General features: G+C 44.8%; 1 protein-coding gene, 1 long non-coding RNA gene and 1 pseudogene across 2 annotated transcripts; 2 read left to right on the top strand and 1 right to left on the bottom strand.

Annotated features, from left to right (window-relative positions):
* Positions 4,467-10,047, top strand: LOC8070253 (alpha-humulene synthase). Its single transcript, XM_021464103.1, has 7 exons — positions 4,467-4,792; positions 5,341-5,599; positions 6,374-6,746; positions 8,535-8,753; positions 8,859-8,994; positions 9,423-9,674; positions 9,757-10,047. Exons 1-7 carry the CDS (start codon positions 4,676-4,678, stop codon positions 10,045-10,047), a joined length of 1,647 nt encoding a protein of 548 aa, XP_021319778.1. The 5' UTR covers positions 4,467-4,675.
* On the top strand, positions 10,688-15,466 carry LOC110436228. Its single transcript, XR_002454033.1, has 2 exons — positions 10,688-12,159; positions 15,118-15,466. It is a non-coding gene; the product is annotated as an uncharacterized LOC110436228 (long non-coding RNA).
* On the bottom strand, positions 12,320-14,704 carry LOC8079610 (annotated as a pseudogene).

Genomic DNA, 18,223 nt, shown 5'->3' with positions numbered 1-18,223 from the left:
AACATTAACCGCGACCTTTTGAAAATCTCCTGAAAGGAGGGCAGAAATTTCAACCGCCTCAATTAATGCCTCAGATTAACTAAGGCAGTTAGTTTTTGTTAACCAAGGTGGTAAAAAAAACCGCATCGTAAAATCGATTAACCGAGGCGGGTACCCTTAAAATGTCCGTCGCGGTTAATATATATTAACCAAGGCGGGCATCCTAATGCAACCGCCTCGGTTCATATATTAACCGAGGCGGTCATATTATAAGGCCCGCCTTGATAAATATAAGGCCCAAATAGCCCATCTAAAGTCCGCTAATGGGTTTCTAGTGTTGGGAAATTGCGTACTGCACTCCCCAGCAACACGGTGAATCAAGAGCCTTCTCACGCGGTGCAGTGAGAGATTAAGTGATGGAGAACAGTGGACTCAACACTAGGTGGGAACAGTAAATGCCCTCTCTCTCTCTTCTTAATGGCGGCATCACTCCCATTATATAGGGCTCAGAAACCGACCTAAGACAATTACAGAAATGCCCCGTGACGGCGGGGGAATATCCCAGCATATTCTTACATCACAGTCTACTGACCCTAAGTCACTTGTGTAATTTCACACTACGAGCCCCCCACACGCTCGTCCGGGGCTTCCGACCGTCGAATGCTCGAATCCTCCGCCCGACCGCCGATCCTTCGACACTTCTACGTCGGAGGTTCCTCGGCCTGGCCACGCCGGAGGTTCCTCGAGCTGGCCACTCCGGAGGCTCCTCAGCTCAGTCGCGTCGGAGGCTTGTCTCCTCCGCCGCGTCCTTCGACATCCTTCGGGCATCCTCCGCCACTGGAAGGTCCGAAGGTTCTTTCCTTCTCCGCCTGCAGTCCTCCGCCGGTGCCTCAGCCCCTGCATTTGCTCAGCATCACAAAAGACGTGTCAGCGTTAGACCTCCCTAGGATCCTCCGCACATATCTGAACGAAGGTCCCCTGGGTGAAGGATATCCTCCGACGCTGCCAGGGGAAAGGATGCAGACAGCCCCCAACACCTAGTACATATACCACTTTCTCACAACCAACCCTAACTTCTATCCTCTCCTTCCCTCACTCAGCGCCGCATGCCTACAACCTCTACATGGCGCCGCGCCAACTTCTCCACTATCTCCCTCTTCTCTCTCTCTCTCTCACTCCACTCTCTCTCCCTCCCTCCCTCGGTGATCCTCCCCTTCTCTCCTCTCCGGGACTCCTCTCGGCCTCGTGGCGCCGGAGACCGGCTCGTGGCGCAGGAGAGCACGAACCGCGCCTGCAGGGTCGCCTAGAACGGAACTGGCGCCCTTAGCGCCACCTATACCTCTCTCCCATAGGTATGCCCTCCTCCCTCTCTCCTCTCTTAGATCCATCCCTCACTCCTTCAGGCAGGATGGCGCGCAGATTGGGAGCAAGGGGCAGCGTGGAGGCGAGCAGCTGGTGGATCTGGCGTCCCCCTCCTCTGAGCGTGGCATCCCTCACCTCCGAGAACGGTGCGGCGTGGCCTCCCTATCCTCTGAGTTCCCGACACGAATTCGACCTCCAACCGGCCACGGTGGTGTATCCAGTCACCAGAGGTGGTGGGAGCGTAGATCCGGTCAGCAGCAGCAGCGGATCCAGCCACGAGCAGCGGTGGCGTGCGACACCGGGCTCGATGGGCTACCGGGCTCAGTGGGCTTTTATTTATTTCCTGAAATTATTTACGGAGGCGGGCTCCATAACACAACCGCCTCGATTAATATATTCCAATCGCCTCAGTTAAGGCCACGATTAACCGTGACCTTTGATCCGAGGCGGTTGGAAAACCCGCCTCGGTTAAGCGATTTCGCCCGCCTTGGTTAAAAAAATTGTAGTAGTGTTGGTGAGAGAAGTGCAGTTGAAATTAAGGGTCTATTTGGCAAAGCTCCTTTCCTCTCCGGCTCTAGCTCCTCCAGAGGAGCCCTGCCAAATATTTTTTCTGGAGAAGCCATTTTTGAGTAAAAAGCAGAGGAGCCCCTCGTGAGGAGCTGTGCCAAACACCCCCTAATTATTGCCCTCTAATCTTTCCTGATCTACAATTTCTCTCGATTTGGTATGTCTGATGTGATTTACCCTGGCCCTAATTAATCTCCATCCCACCTCTCGATCTGGTATGCTTTGATGTGATTTTCCCTAATCTCTATCTCTACCTCTCAATTCAGTATCATCTGGTCCTTAGTAGATTTTTTTTTGTGTTTTGCAGGAAAAGTTGGACTATGGATTTGATTTAGTTCTGTTAATTTAATAGTATGCTCTGGTGCTTTATTAGATCTTGCAAGAAAAGTATGCTGTGATTTTAATAGATCCATCTACCTGCTCATCTATCTTTGCAGTATATGTTATTATTGGGTGATTATGTATCTTATATTCGTAATTTCGTCAGCTCTGATGTGATGAAATGAAATTGCTGAGGCTATGGGGTTGTGCAATGATGAACTTGTTTCTTAGACTGAGACAATGGGATTGTGCAATGATGATTAATTGTTTCATTCTTCATGTTCTTAACTAAGGTCTTGGGATTGTGCTACGATGAACTTGTTTTTCAGACCAAGACAATGTGATTGTGCAATGTTGACTACTAGTTTAAATTTCCATGATCCTTTGCTATTCGCAGTTGCCCTCAGGTCTCCTTTGCATGTGTTGCTTTGTTTTCATAGTTGCTATTTTTTGTGCATTTTTTTTACTGAGCATCAGCCTTGTCAATGATGTCGTCACATAAATTGCTAGTTATACTGAGCACATCCCCATGGCCTTGGATGTTACTGGCACTCTAATTCAAATTTTGTTTATTGACACTTCATCTTACTTTGTTCAATGGAGCTTGCTACATACTCGTGCACAATGTCTGGTGAGGGTGATGGCCTTGGATGTTCAGCAGCAGCAAGATACTGATGAGCTTGTAAAGAGAAGAGAGTGGTGCTCAGCAACCAATTATTACAGTTGAGGGTGATGACCTTTGCATATAAAGATGTAATTTTAATTTGGGCTCTAAGCATCATTGTATTAGTAAGGAACATGCGAACTGATCATAGATCACCTGTACATCCATGTTTAGGTCCTCAAACAATGGGTGCTCACTTTTCTAACGGCACTATGCTTTTAGTGGTAGGTGACGTGTCCGTTGACAGCGAGACGTCTGTGGTGACTTCGTTATTCCCGAGATTTATCGATCCAACTCTGTTTTTCGAAGGTACTTATAGAGGTAGGTATGCGTGCGTGTATTTATAGGGGTGGGTGTATGCTCGTGTTTGTGCGAAAAAATATTAGTATGAAAGATGTACTATAATATCCAGACGGTGATACAGTGGGCTAGGTATGCTCACCACTTCATACAGTGGTGACTACAACTTGTATCCATGCAAGGAACCAAACAATAAAACCTATATCCACAATTATCTGCTGGTACATACATCAGCCAAACAGTATATCAGGCTGAATCAGTACAGTAAACCAAACATATGGTGAGTGGTGACTCCCAGGTGCGAGCGAGGCTCTCACCTCGAAAAGGAACCAATCACGCCGGGCCCGTAATCATCGACACAGTGTATACTCTGTCAGGACTTGCATGTCTTCACCACCTGAATTGAAGATTGAGTCTGTTTAATTCGTGATTTTTTTTTTTGATTTGGCTATCATAACATTATCATTTTATTTAGTTATTAGTATTTAATTATAGAATAATTAGGTTTAAAAGATTCGTTTCGTAAATTATATGTAAAATATATAATTAGTTACTTTTTTATCTGTATTTAATGTTTCATGTATGTGTTTAAAGATTCGATGTAATTGGATGTAAAGGAAATTTTTAGAACTAATTAGGGCTTTTGAAAAGCGCGGGTATAGGTTCGCGAAGCGTCGCGCGGATAAAAAGCTGCAGCATGCGGGGCTCACGAATGGACGTGGTGCCCTCTCACAACAGGTTCTCGTCTTTTCCAAAACACTTCCGCACATGCACCCCTTTCTTCCACATTTGAAACCTGCTGGAGCTGCTTCGGCTGCAGCGCAGCACAGTCACAGCCTCACAGGAGCTACTGAACTACCTGTCGTAGCTATAAGAGTGCGATTACGACCATTTTCCAACACTTTAGCTCCGTTACACTAAACTCGGACTACCATCCATAATTCCTATTTAATCTGGCTGCTAACTGATACTATGTCTCTCAAGGAGAGAGAGTTCTCTCACCTGCCCGGGATGTGCTAGCTTGAACGAGCCAGGGCCATCGATATGACGACCAGCGGCCATTTGCTGCTGCTGCTGCTGCTACAGTGTCCCGCTAAGGAGACTTGCAGCCACAGCCGCAAGCCTGCAACTGCAACTGTTCTTCATCCGAACGGACCGATGATTATTATATATAATAATAAGATAGATGAAAAGACTTACTAGCTTAATGACCGCCTTATCTCTTCTGCTCTAGTTATCCTATTATTTCCTGTGCGGCCATCATCTACTCATCTGCATCGCTCATTATGTGCTCCCGTCCCATCTCTGCTCCTCTTCTCTCTACTGTTTCCTTCGTAGCTCGGCGCGATGAGGAGCAATATAGGCGGCGACACGGAGCTTGGCGGGGCACAGTGAGTAGCAACAAGGGCCGGCGGCTAGCTCGTTCTATGCGGCAGGACTACTGCATCTTGAGATCATCAAGTGGTGGATATATGCATATATATGCACACAGAAGAAATGGCATCTGATCATGGTGCTAATGTTCCAGAGAGGGCATCTGGTTTTCGTCCCACAGCATGGGGTGATTTCTTCATCAACTACAGCCCAGATCCATTACAGGCATGGCTATATATGTATATTTTTAATTTATAGCGCTATAATATAGAATGCTATGTTCCATCATGTTTATATATATGGTTCTTTGAGTTTGTTTTTATTTTGTGTATGAGCATGCCAGCAGACGCTAGACCAGCTGGTCGAGCGTTTCCTGTGGCACACCTCAGGTTCTAAGTTCGATTCTCGTTTGTCCGTTCCACGTCAAAGTACAGATCTGTGGTCATCTCGTCTCACAAGAATATGGTGCTGCTATATTTGAGTGAGGTGGGGGTTCGAAGGTTTTCTCGATCACATAGAAAGATCGATCTTCTCAATAAAATATTTGTGGGACTTCATTCCCCCATGGCTCGAGTTTTTTTTGTGTATGAGGATTACCTCGAGCCTTGAGATGTTCTCTAATATTGTTTGCGTGGCCTTCTAAAATGTCCTGAGATGTTCTCTGATATATGTCATCTATTGTACACCCTTATGTATGCTTATATATTTAAGTTTCCTTACAGCTTATATGATCCCCACGCACGACAATGATATTTATTTCTCTATGAATTTAGAAGTCGGAGGAATGGACAGCAGAGAGGGTGAACCAACTAAAAGAGAAAATATGTGGGCTATTTGAAGCTTGCACAACTACAGTTGAGCAACTCAACTTAGTGGATACACTCCAACATCTAAGTATAGACCATCACTTCAACAACCAAATTAACTCCGTTTTGACTAGCGCCCATGGTGCGGAGTTCACCAGCGCTTGTCTCCATGATGTTGCCCTTCGATTCCGCCTACTGAGGCAGCAAGGGTTTTGGGTATCTCCAGGTACAAAATGAAAAGCAACGCTCCTGATCTCGCCTTTTTGTTTTATACATGCTGCATACATGCATCATGCATGCATGCTTCTTGATTTTCTGCCAAATGATTCTCAATCTTTGATAGTTTTATTAGACTTAGATAACAGGTGTCAGATTATATAGTTTTGAAATACGTAGCAATTCACGACACAAAAATCTTGTATGCACGACAATAAAATATACATGCAGATACAGGATCACCCAATGCTAGTAACCTCCAAAGTTTAAAATAGCGATAACTTTTTTTTTTCAGCAGCTATGTAGGCAGGTAGCGTTTTTATAAAAAATATATGAAAACACGAGTAATTCATGAAAATGATATGGTAAATATGAATTTTGATGAATAAAAATATGTTTTTATAAGTCTAGGTAACATTACTAAATATCAATATGACATTACAACATGGTTCATAAAAATTTAATTGTCCAAAATACTAAATTAGTTGCAAATAATAAATGATAATCTAGTCTAAAATAGAGTTTTGAGAGTCACACTAAGAAGATTTGTCGTAGCGGCACTATACCGCGTAATAGCGGAGAAATTTATCATAACAAATACAACTTAGCGGCGCTATAACGCGTAATAACGGTGAAAGTTGTGATAGTGAAAAAAAAATACAAATTGCTTAGCGGCAAGCCTATCCACCAGCTATAGCGCCGCTATAGCCCGCTATTTTTTTTCTTTGGTAACTTCATGCACTGCATAGTTGCATATAATTAATATGATTGTTCGATCTTGCAGATGAATTCAACAGATTCAAAGATAAACATGGGAACTTCGATGTTGGCATAACAAATGATGCAAGGGGACTACTAAGTTTATACAATGCAGCTCACCTTTTCACTCATGGAGAGGCAGAACTAGAGGAGGCTATTCTGTTTGCCAGGCAACATCTTGAATCAATGAGAAATAACCTTGAATACCCATTAGCTCAGCAAGTGAACCGAGCCCTTCTCGTACCACTGCCACGGACGGTCAGAAGACTTGAAGCTTTACATTATATCTCAGAGTACAAAGAAAGTCCAGCACATGACCCCTCCCTTCTGGAGTTTGCACAGCTCGACTTTGACCTTTTGCAACGTCTCCACTTGAAGGAGCTCAAGGCTCTTTCTAGGTATAATCAGTATCTGGCTATCCGCATCATGAAAAGAGAAGTCTTAACATTTTTGGGTCTAAACAATAATCCCCTCATGTCACGGGCCAATATAGCCATGACAGACTACGTAGATATGGGGGCCCAAGTCCAGCCAATCGGGCCTAGCGTGAACACTACCCATAGGTACTGTAGTGCAGGTACGGTAGCCCATACTGTAGGTCATTGCAAGATCTATTAGTCTAGCAGCTAGGTTTGCTTTTAAGTCAAATCAAGTCGGGTGTTGGGCCCTTCCTATAAATATAAAGGGAGAAATATGTCCATTCAGTTATGCAAGAAAGTTTAGGGTAGAACCCTCTACCACCCTCTAGACTCCCTGCCCTAGCACCGCCAATAGCTATAGCAGCAGCCCACTGCTACCCTATGCTGCCGCGCCCTCGTGCCCCTCGCAGTGGGCATGCAGCCTCCCCCCTATTGTCAGCTACCTTTGCAACGGCCTCACCATCTGTTGCTCACCAAGACAGCTGCAGCACCTCGTTGCCGCCGCTCCCTCTCCTCCTCTAGGCATGGCTAGTCCCTACCTCTCGCAGCTAGCATGCAGCCCACCCTACCATTGCTAGTGCTATCTATGCAACGGCCTAGCCGCCGATCCATTGCTCGCCTGGATGGCTGCAGCACCTCGCTACCGCCACTCCTCTCCTCTAGGCGTGGCCAGCCCTAGGGCAGCCGTTCGTCCCCTTAACACCCCCCCCCCTCAATTTCCCCATTCACCTCTAAATCAAGGGGAAAACCGATCACGATCCTACTTAGGACCATGACACCTCAACCTTTGGCTTATGAAACCTCTAAGTAGTGTCAAGCTTCAAACCATCAAAAGTGTATGCATAGTATTAGTTTCAAATTATGTCCTATTGGACATCCATAATGATCTATTAATTATCCATAATGATCTATTAATCTCTCAAATTGAAACCTTGTTTTTATGGTATAAATAATGATCTATTAATCATCCATAATGATATATTAATCTCCGAAATTAAAACCTTGTTTGTATGGTATAAATTTGATTGTTCTTTTCATCGAGAAGTAGGGAAAACCAAACTATTTTTTATATTTTTTTATTCCAGGCCTATCTATGAAACCTCTAAGTAGTGTCAAACTTCAAACCATCAAAAGTGTATGCACATTATTAGTTTCAAACTGTGTCCTATCCATATTGATCTATTAATCATCCATAATGATCTATTAATCTACCAAATTAAAACCTTGTGTGTATGGTATAGATTTGATTGGACATCCATAATGATCTATTAATCTCCCAAATTAAAACCTTATTTGTATGGTATAAATTTGATTGTTCTTTTGACCGAAGTTAGTAGGGGAAACCCCAACGTATTTTTTTATATTTTTTATTCTAAACTTATTTAATTCGCTCCCATGGAGAGTCGAACTTAGGCCTGCTGGATGCTAGGTATAAATTTGATTGTGTCCTAACCATAATTTGAAAGAGATTATAGTACGCATAAACTACATGAATAAGCATCATTATATAATTCTATGAGATTACCTCCCAAAAATAAGTTACCTTATAGCTTAAGATACCTACAATCTAGCACTTCTAAACTCTAATGATGTTTAGTTTTATCTGCTAAACCATAAAAGGGTGGACAATGATTTTGCAGATGAATCTTTATATTTTCATCTTAAATTTTAAAATGATATTTTGAATCATTTTTGTCATAAAACAGACCTCCTGTTCTTTAATTTATTTGTAGCACATCAGTTAACAACGACATAAGTTATTCTCAGATGGTGGAAAGATCTTTACAATGAAGGGGGACTGACCTACTCGCGGGATCGTGTGGTTGAGTGCTATCTGTGGTCTTATACAGCATACTATGAGAAAGAACACTCAAGGGCAAGGATGATCCTTGCTAAGATAATCGCACTAATAATCTTGATAGACGACACTTACGATGTCCGTGCTACTTTGGAGGAGTGTCGAAAATTCAATGAAGCTATACAAAGGTTGGAGTGCTCCAATTTATTAATCTTACAAATTTGATCTAAAAGCATTAGTTCGTATATTATATATTTGCACTCAAAGTTGTAACCAGATAATTTTTTGTACAGATGGGAGGAGAGTGCCATTTCTCTTCTACCAGATTACCTGAAGACATTCTACCTCAAGCTGATGAACATCTTTAAGGAGTTTGAGGACGAGCTGGAAACACATGAGAAGTACAGAGTCGCTTTTAGCAGAAAAGCGGTACAAGCACAACCACTTTTTTGGGAAAAACTTATCTTCTTCATAACTTCAATGAGCTTGGTTTTTGAAGTTTTGGTGATAAATCTTGTTTATTTTATTTGAAGTTTTTGCAAATGATTATTTGAGCTAAGAGAACTATATACTGGATATGTGTGTTGTATGAATCCTCGTATATGTTTAAGTACAGCTATATATTTCAACATGAAGTCCAAATTAGGATAAGAAACTGACACTACCAATACGTATGTTCTACCAGTTAGTTATTTCTGTTATAGACAATATTGTAATGGTACACCTATCATATATATATATATCTGCATTCATACAGTGACCTCATATGTGTAAATATTTCTCTCATCAGAACCATAGATTGTTTCACTGGAAGTAAGAGGAAGACTTATAGTACTTCTCTATTTTTTCATCTCCAGTTTCAAATATTATCAAGTAATTATCTCCAAGAAGCGGAATGGTTTCATGGTGGTTACAAACCAACATTTGAAGATCAGGTAAAGATATCTACTGTGTGCTCAGGTGCTCCATTTGCATCTGTTGGGTTACTGGTCGGCATGGGAGACGATGTAGCAACCGAGGAGGCACTTGAGTGGGCAATCAGTTGCACAGACGCTGTCAAGGCTTTCGCAGAGGTGACTCGCTTCATGAATGACCTTGCTTCGTTTAAGGTATGATGAATTATATACATATCTCCAATCGAGGTTAAACATCATAAGTGTTTTTGCCCAGTAATGGATGTGTTTTTCACAGCATGGAAAGAACAAAAATGATGTGGACAGTTCGGTCGAATGCTACATCAGTGAGCATGGCGTTACAACTGAGGTTGCCTTTGCAAAGATAAATTCCCTGATTGAAGATGCATGGAAAACTATAAACAGAGCACGCTTTGAGAACAATGAACTACTTCCAGTAGTGCAACGAGTTGCCAACATAACTGCCAGCATGCCGTTAATATACGGTGATAACAAGGACGCATTCACATTCAGCGACGGTCTCAAGGGGGTCATCCAGCGCCTGTTTCTCAAGCCTATCCTGCTCTAGAAAACAGCCTACTGCCTATGCTATGAATGTACTAGTAAGCACCAAAATAAGCAGTTTATTACATTATTAATATCACACTAAAATTATTGCTAGTAGATCTAAATATACCTAACTATTAGTTTCATTAGCAGGTTCGAGTCATTGCAGATCTTGTTCTAAGTTTTTGGAGCTTTCGAAAGGAAAAGACGTGTGTCAACGTTTTTCTTTTAATCTCTATACCCCTAAAGAATAACTATTGTTATCGTCTTATGCATAATCAATCGTCTCACCCTGACTTGGGGCTTCTGATGAATTCATACACGTGTATACGTAGCAGATCTGATAGTAATGACGAGGTATGAATTCATGCTTACTAGTCTCTGTGTGCCACTATTTCCTAATTAATAAGAATATGTGTGAATTCATACAGCAGTGAAGTCATTAGTATGGCTGCTGTATCAAGTGCTACTCCGATCGATCTGAAAAATAAGTTTCAGGTGATCCTGAACATAAAAAGAGTATCATCATGTATGTGGTACTTCAGTCTGTAAAAATGAAACCAATTAAGGCATGAGATCAGGTGGGAGAGGAAGGAAAAGGCAATAGAAGCATCTTTGCTACGGGCACCTGGCTTCGGAATTTCGTTATTTGATAGTGCGAACACATGGTTTTTACATAACCATTGTGGAGTACCCTTGTTGTGTGATGAGCGATTGTCAACATGCCAACATTTTGGTGGGTTGTTGGTTCGGTGGTTCTACTGATATCCTGGCACAGGGTTATGTGTCGAAACGGTGTCTCTTGGCTTCGTGATGTGCAGGTGTGGAGTCTGGATGCGGTGGCAGCGGTCGGGTGAAGGTCAAGTAGGGCGTGCCGTGCTGACGGACCGGTTGCAGTGAAGAGCGGACGTGAGGCTTGGACTGACGGACCAGACGACTGGGTGGCCAGCTGCGGTGGCTGACACTTGGCACATCGATAAGCGCAAGTGTACACGGCGGGGGACGCGTACGGGCTACGCTACTCGCGGCGGGTTTCGCGGGTTTGGGCCTCAAAACCCGGGCGGAGGTTCCAAGGCGGAACGGACGACACGTGGCGGCATCGGTGAGATCGCTTCGGAGCGAGGCTACCGGTGAGAAGGCGCGGTGGCCGTCGGATTTAGGTCATGTCGGGTTGGACTAGAATGCCCCTGGGGCTAGCTAGTTCGCTCAAGAATATCTAGGGGCATTTGAGGGTTGTGTAATATGCCTGATAAATAAACAGAGGAGTCCCTCATCTCCCTTATCCATCAAACCTGCTCTCCACCTCTCTCTTGGCTCTCTCCCTTTCTCTCCCGTAGGTCTCTCTGGCTGTAGGTTTTTCCTTTGAGTTCTCTCTACGAACTGAATCCTTTATGGTGTAATTTTTCTGTTGAGATTTGGTATGGGAATGGAGGCCCAAATCCTCCAGTTGCCCTCTGGGATTCGTCACATTTAGCTGTGATTTTTGTATGTCCCGTGCAGTATTCTTATCCCTGTTTTCTCCTTTCTCGTTTTCTTTTCGAATTTCATTGATTCACGGAGTTACGGTTTAAATTGAGTAATGATTTTCTAGGAGTAGCCTTCTGTCTCTGTTGTGAATCTCTGTACCAAGTTTGAGAGCCTGATGTTTTGATTCTTGTGAGTTCTGTGAATTTTTGGATCTGGGATACCCTCTGTTCTTCATCGTGGCCAGGCGGTGCAGACCTCGCTGGCTGTGTGCTTCGTAGCAGTGCACGGCTTGCCTAAGTTTTCTGAAGCCACTCTCACTCAGTGCCTTCTATTGGTTCTCTGATCGATCTTGCCGCTAAGACACTGGTGAAGTTCGTGGTTGTTTTATGTTCGTCAGGTTTCTGTTCATGTCTGTTTCTGTCGAGTGGAAAGGGCTAGCAGCGGGCCTATCCAGAGCGCTCCATTGCTGAGTGCCCCAGCACCATTTGGTGCCTTCCATCCTGGATGATGCTCGTCCCGATGGTTGTTCATCGTTTCTTCTCGTTGTGTATGAAGCTCAGCGGGTGCAGTCCCTCGCAGTGTGCCGCTGTGTTTTAGTGCTGCTGAGAAGCAGAGTTCAGGGAAGCAAGTTCTTTTCCAGTCCAGGGCTCGTCAATCTCAGTTCACGGTGAGCAGACTCACCATCTCAAATTGATTTGTTCAGGTAGGATCAGCTGTGTCTGCACTTTCTGTTTTTCTGTTCAGGCACCATCAGATGCTCGTAGGCATCAAGTGTAGCAGCTAGTCATTGATTTGTGTCTCTTCTGATTGGTCCATTGCTTCAGCTCCTGTCGTTGCTAGGTTGGTGATTTGTTAAGGTGTTTCAGAAAGCTAGCACTTGCTCTCGGTTTTGGACAAAGAAAAAAAAACAATCAAGTGCAGTGAGCTGTTCAATGCTTGTGCAGTCTAAAATTTCCGGCCAGCCCCTCTCTTATTTCCTTCTGTTTTTCCATTGTTTTTGGTGGATCTGATTTTTCGTTCAGCACGTATTTTAGTCATTCGAGCTCCGATTTGATTTCCGTCAGTTGCGTTGGTCTTCTACCATTGCAAGGAATTTTATCTAATTACTCTTGTCACCAGTTGAGTTGAGTAATTCAATTTTGAATACTTGTTTGTGCTTGGCGGTGATTTGGGACAGCGGCCAAAAATATTTCGAAAGAAAATTTACGGCTCCCATTCACCCCCCCTCTGGTCGCCAATTTCGGTCCTTCAGATAGCCGACTGCAGCGTGTGCTAGCTATCTCTCGAAGTCCCGACCATGCACCACCGCTAGGCTACTCCATCAATGGAGAGCAGCTGTGTTAATTGCTTATTTCCATCAAATGATCGTTTAAGAGTGGTGCGACAGCGAACAGGCGGCTCGAATATATATTGGTCAATTAGTACATGTGCATGCATGTTTGTATATTTATGTGTAGTTTAAAAAGGAAATTGGAGATTTATAACCATAATACATGCAATTCAAGTGTGCATAGCGGACAGATAGAGAGTAGAGACACACAGGAAGTTGGAGATTCAGAGCGAGGAGTAGCGCATCTTCAGCTTGCCCACCTCCTCCGTGAACCTATCCATGGCGCGGCGAGGCAAGCACAACGGAACGACGATGCCGCTCTCACCCTTGGCATTCTTGCATGGTATGAGAAAGCTGGACATCCAAGGGATAGGGGAGAGGCCCATGGTGGCCACCCCTCCATACACCGGCTGGCCCCATCCGTAGTCGAGCCCTGCGAACCCTATCTTGGTCAGGTCAGACACCATGTACAAACGCGCGTTCGCAAAATTCGGCCGCCCGCGAAGCACCATCAGGTCAGCCACCGACTGAATGTACTCCACGTCCACCTCTGCCTTGGCCTTGCGCACCAGCTCCACGGCATAGCCCACCGGGTTCACACACAGCTCGCCGGCCGTGGAGATGGCGACTGGCAAAGCAATCGTGTTGCCGTAGTAGCCTCTAGGTAGGCAGAGCCCTCTCTTACCGTGGCAGGCGCTGACGGCAAACCCGAGCCGCACCTCGTCGTCGGTGTCCCGGAGCTGCAGCGCCATGGTACGGCACTTCCACAGGAACGCCGTGAGGACGTCGAACGTCGTCGAGCGCTCCCTGAGGCCTGGTGCGAGCCTAGCCTTGATAGCGGCGACATCCTGGGGCCCGAAGAAGACGGAGCCCTGCACCAGCTCGTCGGCCGGCAGCGCGATGGGGTCGTCAAGCGGCAACTCGTCGTACTCGCGGTGCGCGAAGCTCGGCCGCGGCGGGTTGCGCGCCAGCAGCAGGTCGCGTGCCCACACCGGACGCACCGTAGGCGCCACCGCGCCTCGCGCCAGCTCTGCTACTGCAGGATGCCCTGACCGTCCGCCACGGTGTGGGACATCTGCACCGCCAGGATGAAACCACCGCAAGCCAGCCGCGTCACCTGGATGTGGACGAGAGGGGAGTTGGCTATGGAGGACGTGGCGGCAGGAACGTCAAAGAAGAGCTCTTCAAGGCACGGCAAGGGCGGGTGGATCGAGTCGCCGTCGCCGAAGTCCTCGAGGCGGACGTCGTCGGCGTCAGCCTCGACGAAAGGCACGCCTTCCGCGGTGCAGTCGACGGCGAGCTTGCGGCCGTCGAGCTTCCTCAGCCTGCCGGCCAGTGGGTAGTAGTGCACGAGCGCCCTGGCGACGGCGTCCCGGATGACGGCCGCGGGATCCAGGCCGTCGCAAGACGCGTTCCGCCGGTACAGCTGGACGATGGGCACGCGGAACCGCAGCCCGTCCTGGTCGTCTATGTCTGATAGCCGATTCATTTCGCGCGGCGTCGGCGCCGCCGGCACCACCAGCACTGCCGGCAGCCTGCGCACCGTGAACTTCAATCCGGCCGTCGACGTCAAGAATGTGGCCATGCGGTGCGTTTTAGTAGCCTATGAAGTGTACAATGCGCACCGTGAAATTCAATGCAAAGAGGCGCCGCTAGTGTCTTGTGAAGCCAACGAAGAGCCCCGCGTTGCATTATAGTAGTATATATGGTCTGCTTGCGAGAGCTCCACCGGTTTTAATTTTAATTGAGAGAAAAATCGGTTCACGAAAAGTTATGACTAAAAATACTGTTCGTTGATATATTATTTTAGAAAAATACTGTTAGTTAATAGAAAAAGTATAAGTGAAGGTTGATAGAAAAAATACAACTTATAAAACAAGCGAACAGACTCATGTCCATAAAATCTATATATGAAAAAAAAAACATATATCTAGCTAGAGACCATATCCATGTATTTTATTTGAGATCCTCAACAAGGGTGTTCTGAAAACATTTGTTTTGTATCTTATCTTTGAGTTAAAAAAAAAGTTTGCCATGTGTGCGTTTTTTGTACAGTACTAGTAGCTTGCGAAGCTAGTTCAATGCCCACCGTGAACTTCAATGCCAAGGATCGGAGGTGCCACTTGTAGATAACCAACCTAGTTCTATCGCCCATATGTTCGGCAACTGGCTGATTAATCAACATAAAACGGCTAGAAATATAATTTGGGTTGGGGTGACTGCTTTTTTTTGGCTATCTGGATATGTCGAAATGATGTTATTTTTAATAAAATGAAAACTAACTCGATTTTGCAGGTAATTTTCAGAGGAGCATATTGGTTACGCTCTTGGGTCCAACTACAGCGTGATGAGACAGCCAAGGACGCTCTCTCAATGATGAGCAAGAAGTTAGAAATAATTGCTTTAGAGATTTCCAATAGGAGTTGGAAACATTTATACTATTTGCTTTAGCGTCCTGATCGATTTATAAGACTATAGATTTCACTGTGATTCTCCCAAACTCTGTAATAATTGGCTGTGTACATCTCTGGATGTAGAGGCCGGATATTTGTTTATCCATTATCTAAAAAAAAGATAATCTGCAGTGTGTTTTACTAATAAGGCTAGCTGTTCGATTCTATATATAGGGAAACATGTGTTTTTATTCCTCTGTGATGTGGTGCATTTCGATCCTATTTCTATGTTTTTTTTCTATGATTGTATTTTTTTCTTCCTTTATTCAAAATGAGATATTTACTTGTAAATATATCATAACTTCAATTTGCATACTATCTCTATATAATTTAAAAATTGAGTTCCATGATTTTTTTTTGAGAACCTATAAAAAATTGTAACTCTAAAATTTAATTCAAGTCGACAAAGAGCTAGTGGCATATATCAAGTACTGGTTTATCTTGTAACGACTACGACGAGAATCCTCTCTATTTTCCACGAGTGGTGGCCCTCATCAAGATTGCGCTGGTATATATGCGTATAGCTTGGAGTTACATTATTTAAGATATACTAAATTACAAATTAAATTTAATATTTGATTAGTTGGGCCATGAACTAAAACCATGTTCTAATCGTATATAAGTTTTAGTCTTAACCAAGATCCATCAGCAATTTGTTGGTGAAAATCTTTCTTTCATAGGTTGGGAAATAGTCAAGGGTTCAAAGGTTCACTGTATAGTTAGTTCAACATTTATGAGTAATATAAATGTGAAAATTAGAAGAAATATACTCCGTAGGAAAAAAAAAAAAGGACGTGGGCAAAAAAAAAAACTCGAACATACGGATGGACGAAAACTAAAACAGGAACATGGTTAAATGGGTACAGATGGCCAAACGGGCCGACACGAGCACGGTACGAGAAAGCACGGTCCGAAAACGGCCCGGCCTGGCCTGCCTCGTGCCCGTGCTGGCACGGCACGCCCCCGTGCCCGTGCCCGTGCTGGAAGCCGCACACGACAGCACGGCACGGGCACGGCCCGCTCCAGCGGCCGGCACGGCCTCGGCCCGCTCCATCAGCCCGTTCGAGGCACGGGAGCCGTTGGATCCCTTCCCCAAGCGATCTCCTCCGTCCATTTCTTTCTGTTACGCGGTCGTGTCGTTCTCGTGCTCGTGCCGGGGTGCTCGTGCTCGTGCTGCCGTGCTGCCGTGCCTAGCGGCACGGCACAGCACACTCCAGATCTAGCCGGGTCGTGCTTGTACTTGGAGGCTGGTATGGTAGCACGTCAGGCACGGCACAGCAGGCATGCGTGCCAAATCGTGCCCGTGCCGCGACGTGCCGTTCCGTGCTCGTGCCGTGTGGCCCGTTTGGCCATCTATAAACATGGGCACGGACAGAAAATGGGTCATGCTCATATGACACGCAAAAACGAGAAAACATGCTTGTACCACACGAACCATGCTCGTACGACACGGGCGAAAAAGGAAAAACACGCTTGTACAGTAACGGACACCAACAAAAAAAAGCAGGCTCATGCTCGTACGACACGGGCAAAAAAAAAAGGGGGAAACACGCTTGTACAGTAACGGACATCAACAAAAAAAAACCCAAAGAAATCACGCAAAAAGCATGGATGGGAAGCGCTCCTGGTCAAAGACACGGGAAAAAAATAACGGGGAAGATATAAAACGAACAGCAAAATGAAAACACAAAAAAAAGGAAAATGGTAAGGAAACCGTTCGTAGCTTAATATTAGAGATAGAAGATTAGGACGGAATTCGGGTGCTGCTTGAGGAGCCGTTTTAGCACTTTATCAACCAAAACACGTTTCCAGCATCGGACTGCTTCAGGGGCAGATTTACACTAGGCCGGCCGGCGGCGATGAGAGAGACGGGCAGGATTGCACGGGCACCGGCACCGGTGCGGTGCTCCGCGCGAGGCCAATGGGTGCTCGGACGAGGGCACTACGAGGCCGTGGGTCTTAGCCTTATTCGCTTAAGCTTATTAGCCAAATCTATCAGTTATTTAACAATATTTTTCTCTCAAAACAAATCAGCCAACAGTATTTTCTATTATGGTTTATTAGCCAAACAAACAAGACGGACAAGGCGGAGCGGCGATGCAGGCAAGGCCGCCGATGCTAGGCTTAGGGCGGCTGGTCAGGGCATGGTCGCTGAGTAGCGCGCGGCCGCCCATGCTCGGATCGGGTCAAGGGCACGGCATGGACGCCGGTGCTTGGGTCAGGATGGGGCAAAGCAGGGGCATGATCATTTTTAGTTATAGCAACGCTAACAACATGATCATGTCATCAGTATGCATAGTAAGCATGTCATGTAACTAACCATGCTTTGCATTAAATAAAAACAATGTTAATTTGTAGGGTTGTAATGCATGTGTGGTGTGTTGTGCTATAACTAAAAATTTCATTTAAGGTACTTTGTGACCTTGTATTTTGGAAATTCACTAAAATACATGGGTTTATGCCTTAGTAAACTTTGATGTGTAAAGTGTGTACTACACTAATGACAAGTATTTCTCGCAAAAAAAATGACAAGTATGGGGGCATGAATTCAAGTTCCAATTCATTAAAATTGAGCCCCAATTTTGAAAGCAAAAATTGAAAATCAGCACTCAATCAATTTTTGGTTGTGTTGCATTCCAACATTGATTTCAATTTGGGGAGAATTATTAAAATAAATTTTATAAATAACTTTGCTCTAACCATTGTACCGTTGTTTAGTACAATGTTTGTACTATACAATGGTGGTATTGATTCGATTGTTTGATCGCTAATTAATTGCAATTTAATTCACAAAAGTTGCTAAACAATATATTTCCAAAACCCTACATTCAAATATCCCTTTTCTGTCCCTATTTTTAAATTTTCAAATCTAGGCAAAACTTAAAGATGGTTCCTAAAGCAACGTTGAAGATCTTTTCAAGCCGAGCAACATTGATTTTGAGAAATTC

The sequence above is a fragment of the Sorghum bicolor genome, chromosome 6 (assembly GCF_000003195.3).
Source record: "Sorghum bicolor cultivar BTx623 chromosome 6, Sorghum_bicolor_NCBIv3, whole genome shotgun sequence".
Lineage (NCBI taxonomy): Eukaryota > Viridiplantae > Streptophyta > Magnoliopsida > Poales > Poaceae > Sorghum > Sorghum bicolor.
Note: the sequence above shows the minus strand (reverse complement) of the source record. Positions and strands in the feature narration are given on the sequence as shown.